This window comes from Nothobranchius furzeri, chromosome 3 (assembly GCF_043380555.1).
Source record: "Nothobranchius furzeri strain GRZ-AD chromosome 3, NfurGRZ-RIMD1, whole genome shotgun sequence".
Lineage (NCBI taxonomy): Eukaryota > Metazoa > Chordata > Actinopteri > Cyprinodontiformes > Nothobranchiidae > Nothobranchius > Nothobranchius furzeri.
The window spans coordinates 72,120,310-72,139,229 of record NC_091743.1 but is presented as its reverse complement, the minus strand read 5'-3'; the positions used below and the strand labels follow the sequence as shown (position 1 = coordinate 72,139,229).

The window sequence follows — 18,920 nt, the reverse complement described above, 5'->3', positions numbered from 1 at the left end:
GACCTGCTTCTCTAGGACGTTCCTAACATTACCCTGAGTGCACCTAGGCTGAATAGCAGGATTTAAAATCCATAAACCAGTTTTACGGGTGTTATCTTTACTGTTTAATGTGTTTACTGTGCTGTCACTGAGGTAAGAGGGAGGAGACAGGAGGAGGAGCTCTACTCTGACCTTCTGTCCTCCATCACTCAGGAACAAGAACTTTAACTCCTCTTATAACAGAGACATGAGAAATCGTGATGAGAGCTTGTCCCCTCCTCCTACCTGCAGGTCGTTCTGAGGGTTCCAGTCCGAGTCAAAGATGATGCAGGTATCCGCGGCCGTCAGGTTGATCCCCAGTCCTCCGGCTCGGGTGCAGAGCAGGAACACAAAGCGGTCCGAGTCTGGCTTACAGAACCGATCGATGGCTGCCTGCCTGAGGTTCCCCCGAACGCGTCCATCGATGCGTTCGTACGTGTAGCTAAAAAACAAACAAACGTTAAAAGCATTCCTCCTCATCGCTCTGATGACTCCCGACTTAACACGCTCACCGTCTCTGTATGAGGTAGTCTTCCAGGATGTCCAAACAGCGAACCATCTGGGAGAAGACCAGAACTTTGTGTCCACCAGCCAGCAGTTTGGGCAGTAGCTTGTCGATGAGAACCAGCTTCCCCGCTGCCTGGATCATGGCCTGTAGCTGGAAGTCTGGTGCATCAGGATGGTGGCTCTTCTTGAAGCTCTCCAGAATCTTCTCTTCAGCTCCTAAAAGGGTCAGATCCGTAAAAACAACGCCTGTTCAAATCCGGGAGGATGAAACTGTGCTGGTGACGTCTCGAAGTTCACTCACCCGTGATCAGGTACGGGTGGTTGCAGCACTTCCGGAGCTCCATCATGGTGTTGATGAGGTTGGGCATGTTGTGCTGGTTGGCTCCTTTAGACAGGAAGGAGAAGTTCTTCTCTAAGATGGCGCGGTAGTATTTCTTCTGAATGTTCGTTAGCTCCACCTTAACAAACAAAACAGGAGGTACACAATTCGATAACCATACATTTGTTTCATTTTACATTTTGGAATAAATGTGTCTTTGTTTTATTAATTAATTCATTTTTATTTATTTATTTATTTATTGTTCCTGAAGATTTTGTAAAGTTCATGTTTTTCAGCATCTGCAGGCTGAAGACCATCATCTGTTCATATATTACATTTTATTACACTGCATATTGTTTAACAAATAAATTACAATGAGCCGTTACTTCCATGCAGAGAAGAAGTAATTATAATTTTTGTATTTTTCTTTAATCTTTTTTGGGGGCAACCAGGGTTATATTTTAGAGTCAACTGATAATAATATATAAATAATATCAGGGTAATTTCAGCGTAAGGATATTATTCAATTTTTTTTCTCATTTATCTCCAATTTGTTTTTAATAGTTTAGATTTTTCATCTCAGTTGATTCCATTTAGGCTTTAAATGAGTTTTGGGGACTAAAACTTTTTCTCCACCAGCTGGTCGAGCTGCTGGTTGAAGAGTTAACCGGTTTACGATTAGCCGTTAGCTCATGTGTGTCTTTAGGCATCAGACACAGACCAACCTCTATGATGGTCTCCTCTTTAGGAGCTAGATTCTTCTCCACATCGTCTTTCAGTCTCCTCAGCATCATGGGCTTCAGGATGGACTGAAGCTTCTTCACCTGATGAAGAAAACGAAGAACTCCTCAAATCTTCGTCCTTTTCTCCCTCTTCAGTTCTGGTTTTAGACTCGACTGCGGTCCTGAAGGGAACTCACCTGCTCATCTGTCTTCAGGTCTCCGAACTCCTCCAGAAAGGAGCTCTCTGAGGGAAACTGCTGTGGCTCCAGGAAGTTCAACAAGCTGAACAACTCCTCAACGGAGTTCTGCAGAGGAGTTCCTGTCAGCAGAACCTTATGTTCCTGTCGAGACGGAGATCACTTTTAAAAACCCGAAGCCTCAAACGGAACCAGGCACAAGTAGAGGGGAGCAGACTGACCAGGTTCATGAGTTTGAGTCCCTCCAGCAGTTTGCAGTTCCTGTTCTTCAGCCGGTGAGCTTCGTCGATCACGACGCAGCGCCACTGCAGCTTCCTCAGCTCCGGGCAGTCGGCCATGATCATCTCAAACGTGGTGATCAGGCCGTGGAACTTCAGCACACCTGGAACCGTGTTTCCCTGCAGGTGGAGAAGGACGAGTAAGAGAGAATGTTAAAACCCCATCAGGATCCATGTAGTTGTTCTTCTCTTAAAAACCCTCAGGAAGTAAAAACACATGTTAACCCTTTAGGCGCCATAGTTTTCTCAGTAAAATATGAAATTTTATATCACTATTTAAAGAGCTTGTAGCTTAAATCTGGTTAGAGATAGAGGAATACTGTAAATTAGAAAAATCTTCAGTATGAGCCAAATTTTGTGATAGGGACAAATTCACTCACATAATTTGCATATTGTGACATCATCAGGTGGCAGCCATATTGGATTGCATCACATTTGCACTTTTTTTTTGTCTTATTTTCTCTATGTATGTATGTATGTATGTATGTATGTATGTATGTATGTATGTATGTATGTATGTATGTATGTATGTATGTATGTATGTATGTATGTATGTATGTATGTATGTATGTATGTATGTATGTATGTATGTATGTATGTATGTATGTATGTATGTATGTATGTATGTATGTATGTATAGATAGATAGATAGATAGATAGATAGATAGATAGATAGATAGATAGATAGATAGATAGATAGATAGATAGATAGATAGATGATAGATAGATAGATAGATAGATAGATAGATAGATAGATAGATAGATAGATAGATAGATAGATAGATAGATAGATAGATAGATAGATAGACAGATAGATAGATAGATAGATAGATAGATAGATAGATAGATAGATAGATAGATAGACAGATAGACAGATAGACAGATAGATAGACAGATAGACAGATAGACAGATAGACAGATAGATAGATAGATAGATAGATAGATAGATAGATAATATTTATTACTTTATTGGTATTTTGTTATGTTTACTGCATATCAATCAAGAACACTGTTTTTGGTGCTTCAGTGTCATGAACACATTTCACTCATCCCTTCTTTGGTTTATTTTGTTTATAATATATATATATATATATATACACATATATATATATATATACATATATATATATACATATATATATATATATACATACATATGTATATGTATATATTGTCTGCAAGTACTCTGCTCTAAGTACCCTGCTGTATGTACTTGTACTCCATTTGAAGTACAGAGTAATTCTGTAACCCTACCTGCGCGTCTCTGTAGAACATCTCGTACTGCAGGATCATTTGACGGCTGATCTGCGAGCCGTGGTACACGATGACGTTCATGTGCGTCCACGTACGGAACTCCCTCTCCCAGTTGGTGATGGTGGACAGCGGGGCGATGATGAGGAAGGGACCACGGATCCCCATGCTGAAGATCTCGAACAGGAAGGTGATGGACTGGATGGTTTTTCCCAGACCCATCTCATCAGCCAGGATGCAGTTTTTCCTACGGAGACATACCCCCGTTAGATGTGTGTGCGCACGTGCGTGTGAGTGTGTGTATACGTACGTACCTGTTGTACCAGTTGAACAGTAACCAGTTCATCCCTTCCAGCTGGTATTCCCTGAGCTGGTTTCCGTTACGATAATCTCTGGAATTCTCCAGTTTCTGCCATTTTTCTGGAGACGGACGCTCCTGTGATGATTCAATGTCCAATCACATCACGTTAGTTTAATCTAGCTGGAGAGTAACGAACCCATCCAGAGTGTTTACAGAAACATTCCTTCTAACAAACTCATGTTTATAAACAATTACTTTAAAGAGTTTATTTCATAAATATTATGAATAAACAGCTTTTTACCCGTTTTTTAATTTTGTTAATTAACTATGCCAGTGTGGTCCTCTCATAACTCAGCTGTTCATCACATTTATTGCCGTTTCTACTCACAATATGTCTCAGGTCTGGCGGTGGTTTCTGGATCTCCTCAAACTCCTTGATCTTCTCCGGGTCCACATCTTCCTGCAGCTCCCAGGTGGCCTCCTCATACGACAGACTGCACCACTTAACCAGGTAATGGGTCACCTCCTACAGCAACACAGACAAATAGTACGTGTGTGTGTGTGTGTGTGTGTGTGTGTGTGTGTGTGTGTGTGTGTGTGTGTGTGCACGTTATGTACCTCTCCAGTTTCAGAGTCGGTGGTAACAGCTACTTCCAGCACACGATCCACCTCTACGTAGTCTGGATTAAATAAATCCTCATCAGGCTAAGAAGAACAAAACCAGACATCAGAACTCAGTCTGAGTAAATCCCGCAATGAGATTGGCTGCAAAACGTCCAAAACAATCAGTGGATGGCAGTGCTGGTTACCTCTGTGAACAGGTGTTTCATCTGAGCCTGTTTGGTCCTGAAACGTTTTATCTTCTGGTGGATTCTGGGATCTTTCTCCAGCTCCTCCAAAGTGGCCCATTTACAGTGCAGGTAGGAGCTGAAACAACACGAGAAAGAAAGAACACTCAACTCAGACTGACTCAGTTAGTCTAACTCAGAATAACTCTGTCTGAACTCAAACAAGCCCAGTCTAACGTTGACTTGGTCCAACTCAATCTAACTGAGTTGCTCATACTAACGTTGTCTTAACTCTTAACTCAGACTAACTCTGAGTTATCTTGGTCTAACTCGGATTACCTCTGTTGGTCTAACTTGGTACATGTCAGTCTAAGACTAACTCAGACTTAAATCATACTAACTTGGACTTAATTGGTATAAGTCAAACTAGCTTGGTATTACTCAAGAGTATTTCCTTCCTTTGAATGAAATACACAAATAAGTCAAAAATAAAATAGAAATACTCCATATAAGACAAACTCCCGCTTAAAGCTACTACAGAACATTTATAAAACAAATTAGCTTAAAACATTTTTTTATGCCTCTTAACTCATTAACTGCCATTGACGACTAAGGTCGCCATTTGCATTTTTTTACTGTGTCGGAACGAGCCCCCGCACCGTGAGAACAAACAGCCCAGCTCTAAAGCCGATCTTCGTCCCCGTACGTCACACGTCACGTGATCAGGAAGCAGAAAATCCATGTGTTAGGAGACCGTTTTGGGCTAATCAGGTCTAACTAATGAAGACATCATCTCCTCCACCTTTAACCGCTAAATCATTCAAGAAAAAACACGATGTCCTAAAGGTTTTTGCGCCTAATGGACAAAGACTTCCCTGATCGTTAGTGGACTGAAAAGGCAGCAGAATCAACACTGTTGCTATGGTTACAGTCAGCTGCTTCATTTAATCCATAAAACACAATCTATAAATGGATGAACAGAAAGGTCACTGCCATCAGTAAAATCACTAACTTTTATTATTTATCATCGATATCACTGTGTTAATCCTAAAACTGCATTTATAAAATATTTAGGATTCATTCGGTTTAGTGTAAGTGGAGCTGAACTCATGTTTTCTTTATCACCCCAGAGAATAAATTAAGGTCATGATCACTGTTGTGTTTTTCAATTTTGTTAAGATTTAAAGTGACAAAACAAATGACAACCTAACCGGCTTTCTGAGGAGGAACTTAAGAAATGAATCAGAAATACAAAATCGAGTCCAGTTAAAAGTGTTTCTACAAACTACCAAGTCCCCAGCAGCTGTTCCATAAACTATTAATGAAGCATCCATCCATCCATTTTTAGCCGCTTATCTGGAGTTGGGTCGCGGGGGGCACAAGCCGAGAGGCCCAGACTTCCCTCTCCCCAGCTACTTGGGCCAGCTCCTCCGGGGGAATCCCAAGGCGTTCCCTGGACAGCAGACAGACATAGTCCCTTCAGTGTGTCCTGGGTCCTCCCTTGGGTCTCCTCCCAGTTGGACGTGCCCGGAAAACCTCACCAGGGAGACGGCCAGGAGGCATCCTGACCAGATGCCTGAGCCACCTCAACTGGCTCAGCTCTCTTCACCACGACAGATTGGTACAATGCCCACATCACTGGAGATGCAGCACCAATGCAGCTATCGATCTCATGCTCTATGTTTCCCTCAATCAAGAACAAGACCCCGAGATACTTAAACTCCTCCACTTGAGGCAGGACCTCATTCCTGACCCAAAGAAGGCATTCTACCCTTTTCTGATTCAAGAACATGGTCCTGGATTTAGAGGAGCTGATTCTCATCCCAGGTGCTTCACACTCGGCTGTGAACCGTTGCTGCGAAAGCTGGAGATCACGTTCTGATGAAGCCAACAGGACCACATCATCTGCAAAAAGCAGAGACCCAATCCTCAGGCCACCAAAACAGATGCCCTCAACAGCTTGGCTGTGCCTAGAAATCCTGTCCATAAAGGTTATGAACAGAATCGGTGACACAGGACAGCCTCAGCAGAGTTAACCTAAAGTTCCCAGACTCTGTTTCTTCACTAGAAGATGTGCCAGGGGGATGTAGGAGGTCTTCGAAGCATTTTGCCCACCGATCCACAACATCCCGTTTAGAGGTCAGCAACACACCGTTACCACCGTAAAAGTGTTGGTAGCGCATTGCTTTCCCCTCCTGAGATGCCAGCCGGTGGACCAGAATCTCCTTAAAGCTGTGAGGAAGTTTTGCTTCGTGGTCTCACTGAACTCCTCCGACACCTGGGTTTTTGCGTCTGTGGCCACCTGCGCAGAATTCTGCTTGTATTGCCGGTGCCCATCAGCTGTCTCTGTCATCCCTCAGGCCAAAAAGACCTGATAGGACTCTTTCTTAAGCTTGACAGCATACCTAACCACCGGTGTCCACCAGCGGGTTCGGGGGATGCCACCATGAAAGGCACCGACAACTCTGCGGCCGCAGCTCCGGTCAGACGCCTCAACAACAGAAGCATGGAACATGACCCATTGGGACTCTATGTCCCCTGCTTCCTTCGGGACATGTTCGAAGTTCTGTGGGAGGTGGGAATTGAAGTTTTTTTCTGAAAGGAGACTCCGCCTGACGTTCCAAGCAGGCCCTCGTTTAGGCCTGCCAGGTCTGGCTGGCATCCTCCCCACCAATGAAGCCAAGTTACCACCAGGTAGTGGTTAGTTGACAGCTCCACCCCTCTCTTCATCGCAGATCAGATGAAACAACTAAAGTCAGTCATCGAACTGCAGCCTAAGGTATCCTGGTGCCAAGAGCACACATGGACACCTTTATGCTTGAACATGGGTGTTCGCTATGGACAATCCATGACTGGCACAGAACTCCAATAACAAAAAACTACTTAGATTCAGGTCAGGGGGGCAGTTCCTCCCTACTGTACCTCTCCAGGTCTCACTGTCATTGCCCACATGAGCATTTAAGTCCCCCAGCAGAACGAGGGAGTCACTTGAAGGAGCACTCTCCAGCACGCCCTCCAAGGACCCCAAAAAAGGGTGGGTAGTCTGAGCTGCGGTTTGGTGCACAAGCACAGACCACAGTCAGGACCCATCCCCCCACATGAAGGCAAAGGGAGGCTACTTTCTTGTTCACCAGGGTAAACCCCAACATACAGGCACCAAGATGGGGGGCAACTAGTATGCCCACCTCTGCTCGACGCCTTTCAGTGGGAGGAACTCCAGAGTGATAGAAAGTCCAACCCCTCTTGAGGAAACTTGCGTTGCGTTGGCCGGAGCCATGCGTTGAGCTGAGTCTAACTATATCTAGCTGGAACCTCTCAAGCGCAACTACCAACTCCGGCTCCTTCCCCACCAGAGAGGTGACATTCCACGTACCAAGAGCTAGTTTTTGTAGCTGAGGATCAGACCACCAAGCTCCCTGCCTTTGGCTACCACCCGACACACAATGCTCCCGACCCCTTTGGCCCCTCCCACGAGTGGTGAGCTCATGGAAAAGGGGACCCATGTCTCCTCTTTAGGCTGTGCTTGGCCTCCTTGCGCTCCACGGGTAAGAGCCCAGCCGCCAGGCGCTCGCCAATTAATGAAGCAGACACATAAAATTGAAAACGCACCAGAAATATAAATAAAGACAGACTAAAAGCACTAGCTGCTATTTAGCAGGATTTTCCCTCACAAAAAATAAAAAAATTGATTTCAAGCTAAAACAATACACTCACAAATTTCTGTATTTGACGTAAAACTCCTCAGTTTCCTCTGTTTGGTCCTCTGGTGAAGTCTAAAAAGACGGTACGAAAGATAAATATAACAAAATGATCAAAATCCAAAGAAAAAAACTTGTTTGTTTTCTCCGTCGCTCACCTCGGTCTTTGCTTTTCTGACTGACAGAATTTTCTCGATGATGTTGGCTTCGTCCTCTGGTGGCTCCTGAGTTTGCACGGCAGAAATATAACACAGTAATTCCTTAATATCAAACAAAAACGTTAGAAATGATGGAAGACAAGCAGCAGTGGCAAAAGATATCTGTGTTTACTTCAGCCTGCCAGGCCAGAGCCGTAGCGTTCAGCGCCGAGATGCGTCCGGCTCCAAGGACCGCGATCGTCTCTCCATCATCGTCCACCACCTTAAAGTCCATGTCCTCATTATACTTCCTCCTTTTGACCTGCCTTCCTGAACGCCGCTTCTGAAAAACAGGATAGAAACCAAATTTATCTGCTGAAAAAAATAAGAAAAGAAGAAATTCAGAGTAGGAAACAAGAGAAAATGTAAGAAGAAAATCTAAAAGCTTGATTTCTGAACATACGGCGTTATCCAGGGGGTCCTGGCTGTCCTCCCCTCCCATGTTGAGAGCTGACACTGAGGTAGTATCGTCGCTCTCCCCCCCTTCCTGAAGCTCCTGGTTTCTCCTCTTTCCTTTCTTTTTCTTCTCCACCGGCGCTGCGCCCGGATCTCTGTGAAGGAAATAGGATTCTTGATGAGCGGCGTCTGACAGTTCTTGGTAAATTTGTTATATTCTCATCGTGACGACAGAAAAAAAAACAGCGGGTGGGTTAATCTGTGAAACTGAGCTGCTGATAAGGAAATCAGATGATTGTAATCTACCAGCTGATCAGAGCTTCGCCTATAAAACTGCATATCCAGATGTGTACACAGCTGCTGATCTAATACCTAACTGAAGAGTTTTCCGTTTTGCCATTTAACCTGACTTCTGGAAAAATGGATAAAAAAATTCCTTAAAACATTCCTAAACCTCATGGAAAGTCTTCCCAGATGATGTTATAAACATCGACATACATTACAGCTAAACCTAAGAGCAGAACTTACAGGTTAAAGCTCTGTTGTGTGCAGGTGAGTGGGCGGGTCCTTCAAACCCACATCCTACTTGAAGAGTTTTGAAAATGACCCACTGGAGTCTCGTCTCCTTCTGCCTCGGCTCAGATCTGTTTTTGTATCATAATCCCTGCTGCTCTTCCTCTTCCTGTACTCTTACTGAACACGTTCCCTTTTGTCTCACAGCCATGATCCTCACACCTCTCTCCTCCACTTCATATCACCTCCATCCTTCACCGGCTATCGGCCAAGTTCAGAATGACCTTCAAAGTTCTCTTGCGAGCATTCAAAGTCGTTCACTATCACGCTCCTCCTGATCTCAGCATTGCTATTTCCCCCACTCCCTCCGGTCTTACTCCTCCATTCTTCCTTCTCAGTTTAGCTACAATCATGTTCGTTAGGAAGCACGGACAGATTAGAAAACTGTTCAGTAAGTTTGATGCCTGCTAATTTAAGCTTCGGAGCTGCATTATCATATAAAATCCACGCAGTTTTAATGGTTCGGAGTAAAATTTTAGTCCAAATGTTTTAGTTCACAACATTAGAACTGATTTTGTGAGAAGCTGAACAGAGTGGTGATCATGCAGCGGTTCTCCTGAACAACAGCTCGGAGTAAATGGGCATCAGGTTGCTGCCAATCCAACATGGCGGTCGTTCCAAGAAAGCCTTACTTGGGTTTGCGACCCCTCTGTTTTGGTGTTGTAGAGACAGACGTCTTGCTGTTGGCCAGGCCTGGACTCCTCCCATGACTCTGGGCGTAGCTGATCTGCCTTGAGGAGGCAGAAGAGGCTGTTGGGAAAACATCAACAAGATCAAAGGATTTATCGGTTTAAAGCAAAACGTTTAAGAGACACATACGCAGTCTTAAACATTATTAAAGGGATTTCATCTTATTTTAAAGTTTATCCAAGTTGTAGATAGCCTTCTGAACAGCCTCTGTTCAGAGAAATTGTTTGTGTTCTTCAGAGAGTCTGAGAGCAGCCAAGAGAGCAAACTGTGCTACTGTTCTCTTTACTGTCAGCTTTCATATTAATTTCATTTATGAAGAGTTTTTTTGTTTTGTAGAAGTGTGAATATCAACAAAAAGTAGCACTCATGTTGCATCCAGGGGTCAAGTCAGAGAGGAATTTCCCTCGTTTTCTCCACACATCTGCAGTGGTCTTGAATAAATGAGTTAAGTTTACCACTAAACTACATTAAGAACTTCAGAGAGCAACCTTTTCTGTAAAATGTGTCTCCAGAACCGTAAGAGAGTAAAGTTGTTGAGCCAAATAATAAAGGTCACAAATAGAGAACGGGAGTTAGCGATAGCAGTCACTTCATCTAACTTCCTCATGAAACCAACGTGACTGAAGCATCACCAGATAATCTCAGACATAAATCGGGTTTCCTTCCCTCTTTTATCAGTTTTTCTACTCTGACAGAACGCTAATGCTCCCGCCCACACATGCAAACAAACAAAATTACTGATTCTCAATTAGGAGCAGCAAGCATATAATAACAGTCATTCTTCCTGACACGTCTAATCGTGATTCAGGGACATCCCAGAATAGAACATCCATCATCTCTGCCTCTGGTTAGCTCTGGAATTAACAGTGAGATGAGCTAAGAGCACAGATAAACACACAGCTTGACTAATTTCCAGATTTGCTGAAAGATGCTGGGACCTTTCGGCTTTTTATCTGGATAAAGAAACACGTTTGTCTTCTCATCACCGAGCTTAACAACGAGCCGAGATCCAAACACAGAGATGACTTCAATCCCTCAGGAATCACAATATGGAGCTGTTGACTCAGACATTAACACCTAATGAAGGGACACCCATCTAAGCCCAACAGAACCTCAGCACAAACTCATCCCAGACTCAAAACGAACCTTGGTTTGAGGGCTGAGGAGGAAGCACTTTGATTTTAGGTTTCCTCCCTCTTTTTCCGGGAACCTTTACAGGCACCTGAGCTGGATCTCGGGCAGCTGCCGGACCTGATGTTTTCCCACTCGACGTATTCCTCAGGTCGCTTCCACTCTCCGCTCCTTTCCTCCGTCGCTCCTTCCCCTCCTTGCCTTCCTTGGGCAGCTTGCTCCTCCTTAGCGTGAGCACCATCGGCCCCTTCTCCTCCTTCCGTTTCTTTGGTTTGCTGCTTTCCTTCTCCTCCACGTCTGCTCCTCCTTTCTCCCATTGCCTCTTATCCTTTTTCTTCCTTTTCTTCTTCACCCTGCCTCCACCTCCTCCATCGCCCTCCTCGCTCAGGGAGAAAGGAGGTCGCGGGGCTCCTCCGGAGTGCTTGGCGACGTGGACCCCAGCTACGGCGCAGTGATTGGATGTGGCCGTGCTGCCCACGGGGGTCAGGAGCCGGAGCTGGTCTTTGGGGCCAACGACCAGGTGTCCTCTTGGGATTGTGGGAACTGCGGTTTGTGCGTTGCCGTCTTGGTCCGAGGCAGAGGAGGAGGCTGCAGCAGAGGAGGCCGGAGGAGGCGTGTGCTTCAGAAGGTCAGTGAACATCTGGAAACAGAAGAATGCGTGACGGTGGATTAGTCAGACCCCAGATGCTCAGACAGGAAAAGAACCTGATCTAGTCCTGTTCTATATCTCCAGAACCAGGAACTCCTCCTCGCCTTCATGTCCTTTTTACGATTCTGATGCTGACTTTAATTTAGATTAACTGATTTTATAACGTATATTTTTGCTTTAAACACCTAAAAAGGAACATTAGGGCTCGTTTACTTAAATCTGGCCCGTAGAAAGTCATCGGCCTGGTGCGAAGTTTCTCTAAGCTCTGTTTTCTCAAAGGTTCTGATTAATCTTCTTCAACAAACAAACGCTTCCCTGCCGCGGGAACACGCAGCGCTCAGCCGCTCATTGACGCTACTACAAGCGACGACGTTGCTACTTTCAAATTAGTCCGTAATATTAACAGGTTTCTTATCCGCGTGCTTCCTGAAAAAGTCCTACTTTTGGGCAGAGAAATGAAAAAAAAAATTATTAAACAGGTTTTATCTGAAAACATTTAAGACGAATGTTTTACAGTCAGTGTGTCAGGATTATTGTCTCTGCTCCCTGATTCCTAATAACGAGTCACATTCCTGCTTTTTAACCCAACGGCGTTAACAGTTGAAGCCCATCTAAATGTCTATGAGTATCTCTGCTGATGCTCAAGAGCAGAACTGGGTTTACTGTATTAACTCTGTGGGCTCGTGAAAACTCAACATTGCAGTTATATGGAAAAACATGACTGCATTTAAGTAGGTGGACTTTGCCACAATATACATTTAAAGGGTTGGGCAAGATGGTGTGGGCAGATCCTGGACCTTGTGTTGTCTTTTGGGGTATCTGCTTCCAATCTGCAGGTTGGTGAGGCCTTTTTCTCGGACCATAGACCTGTTTTATTTAATGTGCCTTTCCCCAGTCAGCCTGTGATGTAGTGTCCTCTGCCGGGTGTTAAAGTCCTCTACGGCCACTGAGTTTTGCTCAGTGTTTGGGTTGGTGGGGCAGGGGCAAACTGCTGGGCCTAGTAGCACTGAGGAGCTTACTGCACATTTGAACGCAACATGCTCGAAGGTCTTAGAGATTGTTGCACCTGTGCAGGCTAAGAAACATAAATGTAAAAAGTAGCCATGGCTAAATATGACCACACAGGACTTCAAAAGGAAATGTAGGAAGGCAGAGCGTAGGTGGAAGCGGGATGGGCTTCAGAACTCCCTGGACCTACTGAGAGATAGCTGGGTAGCCTACCAGAAAGCTGTGAAAGAGGCAAGAATTAAGTTCTTTGCTGACATTATTTCCTCCAACTCACAGAATCCTCGGGTTCTTTTTAGCACTTTGGATTCTATTTTAAATGGAAATGAACCGTTTGCTATTGAGTACACTACAGAATCCTGTAATAATTTCCTCAGCTGCTTTGTTGACAAAGTGGGGAGGATGAAGGCTTCGATCACACCCTCCAATTACCACCCTCCTCTTCGGGGTCCTACCCCAGGGCTCCTGAAGAGCTTTTATCCAACATCTCTCATAGAGTTGGAGAAGGTGGTCAATAGTCTGAAACCATCTGGTTCTGTATTGGACGCAGTCCCTGCTAAAAAAAAAAGAAGTTTTTCCAGTTGTGTCTCCTTATGTTCTAGAAATTATAAATAGCAGTCTACTGTCGGGTGAAGTTCCCAGCTCTTTTAAACATGCAGTAGTGCGCCCTCTGCTGAAGAAAGCTGGCCTAGATTCATCGAATATGTCAAACTATAGGCCTGTTTCCACACTGCCTTTCTTAGCTAAGGTCTTAGAAAAACTTATGTATGCCCAAATGATATCCTTTCTGCATGAAAATGAGATACTAGAGATTTTTCAGTCTGGGTTTAAGTCTCTCCATAGTACAGAATCAGCCCTGTTGATAGTTTTGAATGACATCCTGATGGCAAACGATTGTGGGGAGGCAGTGATTTTGGTGCTCTTGGAATTGACTGCTGCATTTGACACCGTACCACAATATCCTGATTGGTCAACTGGAGATCTGGGTGGGAATATCAGGCTTAGCACTCCAGTAGATAAAATCTTACCTGTCAGGGAGGAATTTTTGTGTAAGACTGGGGAACTGTTTGTCTGATACTGCTGATTTGCAATGTGGAGTGACTCAAGGATCAGTCCTGGCACCTCTCCTCTTTTCCCTCTATCTGCTGCCGCTGGGTGACTTGTTTCGTCAGCACAACGTATCATACAATAACTCAAGTTCTTTTAAACGACTCTTGGACTGCTTGGAGGAGGTCAAGTTATTGATGGCTCAGAATTTTTTGTTCTTCAACCAGAATAAAACTGTGACTATCCTGTTCGGCCCAAAAAACAAACATGGATGTGCCCAAGGGATTGACTCTCCTTCATTAGCGCCTTTTGAGAAGGCTGTGGTCACCAACCTGGGGGTGAAGTTGGATGTAGAGCTCACACTGGACACCCAGGTCAATGGAACAATCAGATCCTGCTACTTCCATCTCAGGAGAATAGCTAGGATTAAGCCGTTTCTTTCACATAAACATCTGGAAACTGTCATCCATGCCTTCATTACCAACAGACTGGATTACTGTAACTCGCTTTATGGAGGCATCAAGCAGGCCTCCATAGTGAAACTGCAGAAGGTCCAAAATATGGCAGCCAGGTTACTGACTGGTACCAGGAGATCTGAACACATCGCACCAGTCTTGGCATCCCTACACTGGCTTCCAGTCTCTTTTAGAATTTCGTTTAAAGTTCTGGTGTTTGTTTTTAAATGTTTAAATGAGTTGGCTCCACGTTATCTATCGGATCTGATCCATCCTTATGTTCCCGCAAGGAACCTTCGGTAAGCACAGCAAGGACTGTTGGTCATTCCCAAACACAGACTGAAATCTCGAGGGAGTCGTGCTTTCTCGGTGCTGGGGCCGAGGCTCTGGAATGAGCTACCTGCATGGGTTAAACAGGCCACCACGCTCAGCAAGTTTAAGAGCCAGCTAAAAACACACTTTTATTCTTTAGCTTTTACTCAAGAAGAGTCTCGTTGATGGATGGCTTTGCACTTTTATGCTGCCCCACCTAGATTTTATCTACATGTTTTTGTTGGTTTTTAAATGGTTTTATATGTTTTTATTTTTTATGTTCACTTCTGCTTTGCAGCGCTTTGTTTGGTCCTTGGGCCATGTGAAGGCGCTATATAAATAAAGATTAGTAGTAGTAGTAGTAGTAGTAGTAGTAGAAGTAAAGACACTAAGATGGAGGTCTGATAACTGAAATATTAAATTAAACAAACACATTTCTTTATTTCTATTTAAATATTGTGTAGAATACGCTGTATTCTCCCCAAGAGTCCATTCTGTTAAGGAAAGAAAATCATAAATTTCTTTTGTGAAAATCTACAGAATGATGCACAGATCTGCATCAGTAAATTATATAAACTACTGTGATTATAAATAAAGTAAAAAAATGATATGTCTGGGGATTATTGTTTTACAAAATCTGGGGCAGCTGAGATTTTGTCCCATAGCCATAAAATAAATGATGTTGGTGTGAAACTCACTCCAGTAGCTCAGAGTACATGTCTGACCTATAAATTAATTTGTTAGAGAATAATACTTTGTTTAATGTTTTGTAAAATTAAAAACAAAAATCTTTGCAGACTAAAACCTTTTTGAGATTTAGTCAACTAAAACTGACTAAGACTAAAATGCTTTTTTGTTGTCAAGACAAAGACAAAAACTAAGATGCATGCCAAAAACACCAAACAAACACCGTACCAAACAGGTTCTATTTTCATCACATTGTCGAATAAGCAGCATGAATGAGGGTGAAATCTGTCAAACATGAGATACAAACCTGCAACAGTAAATAAGGTTTATGTGGTGGATTTATTTTGAGTCACAACAAAACTCTACTGGTTTAATCCCAGTGCCGGCGAGGCTGGAGCTCTAATTTACTAATGAAAACCTGAAAAGCAGAGCCGACGAGAACAGCGTAACAAGTCGAGTTTTTGATGCCTGAGTCATGACTAATCCCTTAACCTAAAACATTTTCCCCCTTGTTTTATTTAGTTTTTTTATTCTGCACTCAGGTTTACTTTGTGTTTGTTTAATTGTGATTCAGGTTTAATAAAACTATAATTTGATTTTAAAACAATCTGTTAGTCAGAGGCTCCTGATACAATTGCATGTAAGGAATAGTCCAGAACAACCATTTAGACTTTTTTTTTTTTACAAACAATCAATAACCTGTGAATTACAAACTGTAGTTTCTGTAAGTTCACCTCAGACACCACTAGACTGCAGCAAAATCAGGCTGGACTTGTAGCACTGCAGCTGTATTTATGTAAAGTTTCTGATGTTTGGCTGCTACATTAGCAAACACCATGACGGGTGACTGTGGACGGGCCCAGTGGTAAAGGATTCTCGAGGCTGTAAGACCGTTTTCACATGTCAGCATCACTCAGAAACTTCACAACCAGGCTACACAACAACACATAACCAGGCTGCACAACAACACACAACCAGGCTGCATATCCACACACAACCAGGCTACACAACAACACACAACCAGGCTGCACATCCACACACAACCAGGCTACACATCCACACACAACCAGGCTGCACAACAACACACAACCAGGCTGCATATCCACACACAACCAGGCTACACAACAACACACAACCAGGCTACACAACAACACAAAACCAGGCTGCATATCCACACACAACCAGGCTGCACATCAACACACAACCAGGCTGCACAACAACACACATCAATACACAACCAGGCTGTACATCAATACACAACCAGGCTGTACATCAATACACAACCAGGCTGTACATCCACACACAACCAGGCTACACAACAACACAAAACCAGGCTGCATATCCACACACTGCCAGGCTACACAACAACACACAACCGAGCTACCGTAAATCCTCTAATACAGGCCCGGGCCTCTATTTGACTCAAGCTCATCAAGCTCCAGGCCTTTATTGGAAGGAGGGCCAGTATTAGAGGCAGGCCTCTATTTCCATTTGAGCAAAATGAACTAATGTTCATTGGAGTTTTTGACAATTAAAATTGCGCCCACATTTTCAAAGTTAAACACATTTCTTTTAACAACGGTAGTTTCTGCTTCAGCCATCTCCCCCCTCCCCCTGCTTTAGCCCTCTCCCCCCTCCCCCTGCGCAGCGGCCGCAAACTCACTGATGCGCCTGCAGCCTCTCGGAGTTCCTGCTGCTCTAAACATTAAAATAAGTATTTCATTTTCTGTTCCTCACTTCTGATGACCTTCAATGGTGGCTGTTTGTTGCAACAGCAGGTACAAAAACTAACTTGACTATTTTTCTGTCCTGTCTGTTTATTATCTTCCTGCATCTCCTCTCAATCCTAAAGAAAAACTGCTACCTGGGTTCATATATATTCACCTCAAGAGTTACCTTTGAACTGCAGTTCTAAAAGATCTACCGACCGCAAAAACAGCGGAGTGCTCGCTGTTTGTCGGCTGTATCAGTGATCAGTGCGTCGGAGGACAAGGTGATGCGCGCAGCGCCCCGCTCCACAGCATGCAGCAAACGCATCAGGCGCAAATAAAAGACAGAAAACATTAAAGGAAATGAACTGACATGAACGATCGCGTGTTAAATTAGTTTTTGAGGTGGTGACACCTGATTGTTACTGTGGCCGTGCTCAGGAGGCAGATCTACCGACCGCGAAAACAGCGGAGCGCTCCCTGCTTGCCGGCCGCATCAGTGATCTGTGCGTCGGAGGACAACTTGATGCGCCCAGCTCCACAGCAGCGATACACATCAGGCGCAAATAAAAGACAGAAAACATTAAAGGAAATGAACCGACATGAACGATCGCGTGTCAGTGCCTACGGTCTGGCACAGCGCGTTGACACCCCCCCCCCCCCCACACACACACACACACACACACACCCACCCACCCACCCTAACCACCCCACCCCCCCCCCACTAGCGCAGGGGCTTGTCACCTGCTGACAGCAGGCTGCTGTCTTTTCCGAGGGCTGCATCTTGCCGGTCATTATCACGTGACAGCGACTAGTCGACGACAGGCATAAAAAGTCACTATAGTGAAGTTGACTAGTTCATACACCCCCTACTGCTGCTCTCCAGAGTGTTCTGCAGCATAATCAGCACGTTCTCTTTGAACTTGATAGTGTAATGACCTGGCTGGGGTTGTAAGCCAGGTGCATTCTGGGTATTGTGTTATATGTGTTTCCTATCATTCTGCTAGTTCCTATGTGCTGATTTGCGTGTTGTGAGTGTTATGTAAGCCACAGGGAAGGTGATGTGTGTTCTGTGGAGCGGGTTGAATTAGCATGGTTAACTGACACCGTGACTCTGTGTGGTAGGAGCGTGATAGAGGATCGTGTCTGTGGCGTTACAAAGCGTTGAAGAAAAAGCCTAATAAAAGTCTGCGTGAACCTCTACTGCCTCCTGCTGGTTGATTTGGGGACTATAACCCTGCCGCTGGGACGCTCATACTTGCTTGTTACTACATTCCACCCGGCCACAATAGGAGACCGACCATTATTTACCTCAACTGACTCTGACACCGGCCACAATTGGAGACCCGGCCTTTAATTGAATACCGGCCTGTATTAGAGGATTTACGGTACACAACAACACACAACCAGGCTACACAACAATACAAAACCAGGCTGTACATCCACACACAACCGGGCTGCACATCCACACACAACCAGGCTGCACATCCACACACAACCGAGCTACACAACAACACACAACCAGGCTGCACAACAACACACATAAACACACAACAACCACCAAGAAATCCACTAGGGGTAAAATCCAAAGTGTGAAACCACAACTGTTGTTCAAAACTAAAACTTTTCTCATTTGAGCCTTTGAAGAAGCTGGAAACTCAAATCCAGCTTATTTGAGAAGTTCAATGAAACAGGAAGTGACCCTCGGACGTTTAGGCCCCGCATCTTCCAATAAAAACAAAGCTACTAAAAATGGGGGGAAGAAAAATGCTTTCACAAAATAAAATGAAATAAAATAAAATTACATTCAATTAAATTAAATAACGAAGCAAATAAAATGTAATTATAAATTAAATATCCTGGGTGCAGGAGTCCTAAAACTCTGTTTTATGTGTCATGTTTTAAGTCAGTTTTTGGGATGGAAAACCAGCAGCATCAAAAAGAGGAAACTAGCTCAGGATGTTTCATGTTTAAATATAAACGGATAAAT

General features: G+C 44.1%; 1 protein-coding gene across 9 annotated transcripts in view; it reads right to left on the bottom strand.

Moving 5' to 3' along the window:
- chd6 (chromodomain helicase DNA binding protein 6) overlaps positions 1-18,920 on the bottom strand; it is a 64,370-nt gene that overhangs the window by 18,818 nt on the left and 26,632 nt on the right. For 8 of the 9 annotated variants that reach the window (XM_054731987.2, XM_054731981.2, XM_015958537.3 and 5 more), the window contains exons 3-19: positions 11,082-11,706; positions 9,878-9,995; positions 8,680-8,827; positions 8,410-8,559; positions 8,238-8,339; positions 8,096-8,154; positions 4,403-4,520; positions 4,212-4,298; positions 3,982-4,119; positions 3,607-3,728; positions 3,296-3,539; positions 1,985-2,161; positions 1,764-1,907; positions 1,570-1,668; positions 827-983; positions 531-741; positions 265-460 (exon numbers count right to left, since the gene is read on the bottom strand). In XM_054731987.2, coding sequence (XP_054587962.2) covers positions 265-460; positions 531-741; positions 827-983; positions 1,570-1,668; positions 1,764-1,907; positions 1,985-2,161; positions 3,296-3,539; positions 3,607-3,728; positions 3,982-4,119; positions 4,212-4,298; positions 4,403-4,520; positions 8,096-8,154; positions 8,238-8,339; positions 8,410-8,559; positions 8,680-8,827; positions 9,878-9,995; positions 11,082-11,706 — 2,895 coding nt within the window. The remainder of the gene's footprint in view (positions 1-264; positions 461-530; positions 742-826; positions 984-1,569; positions 1,669-1,763; positions 1,908-1,984; positions 2,162-3,295; positions 3,540-3,606; positions 3,729-3,981; positions 4,120-4,211; positions 4,299-4,402; positions 4,521-8,095; positions 8,155-8,237; positions 8,340-8,409; positions 8,560-8,679; positions 8,828-9,877; positions 9,996-11,081; positions 11,707-18,920) is intronic. The other variant, XM_015958539.3, reaches the window with a different exon arrangement.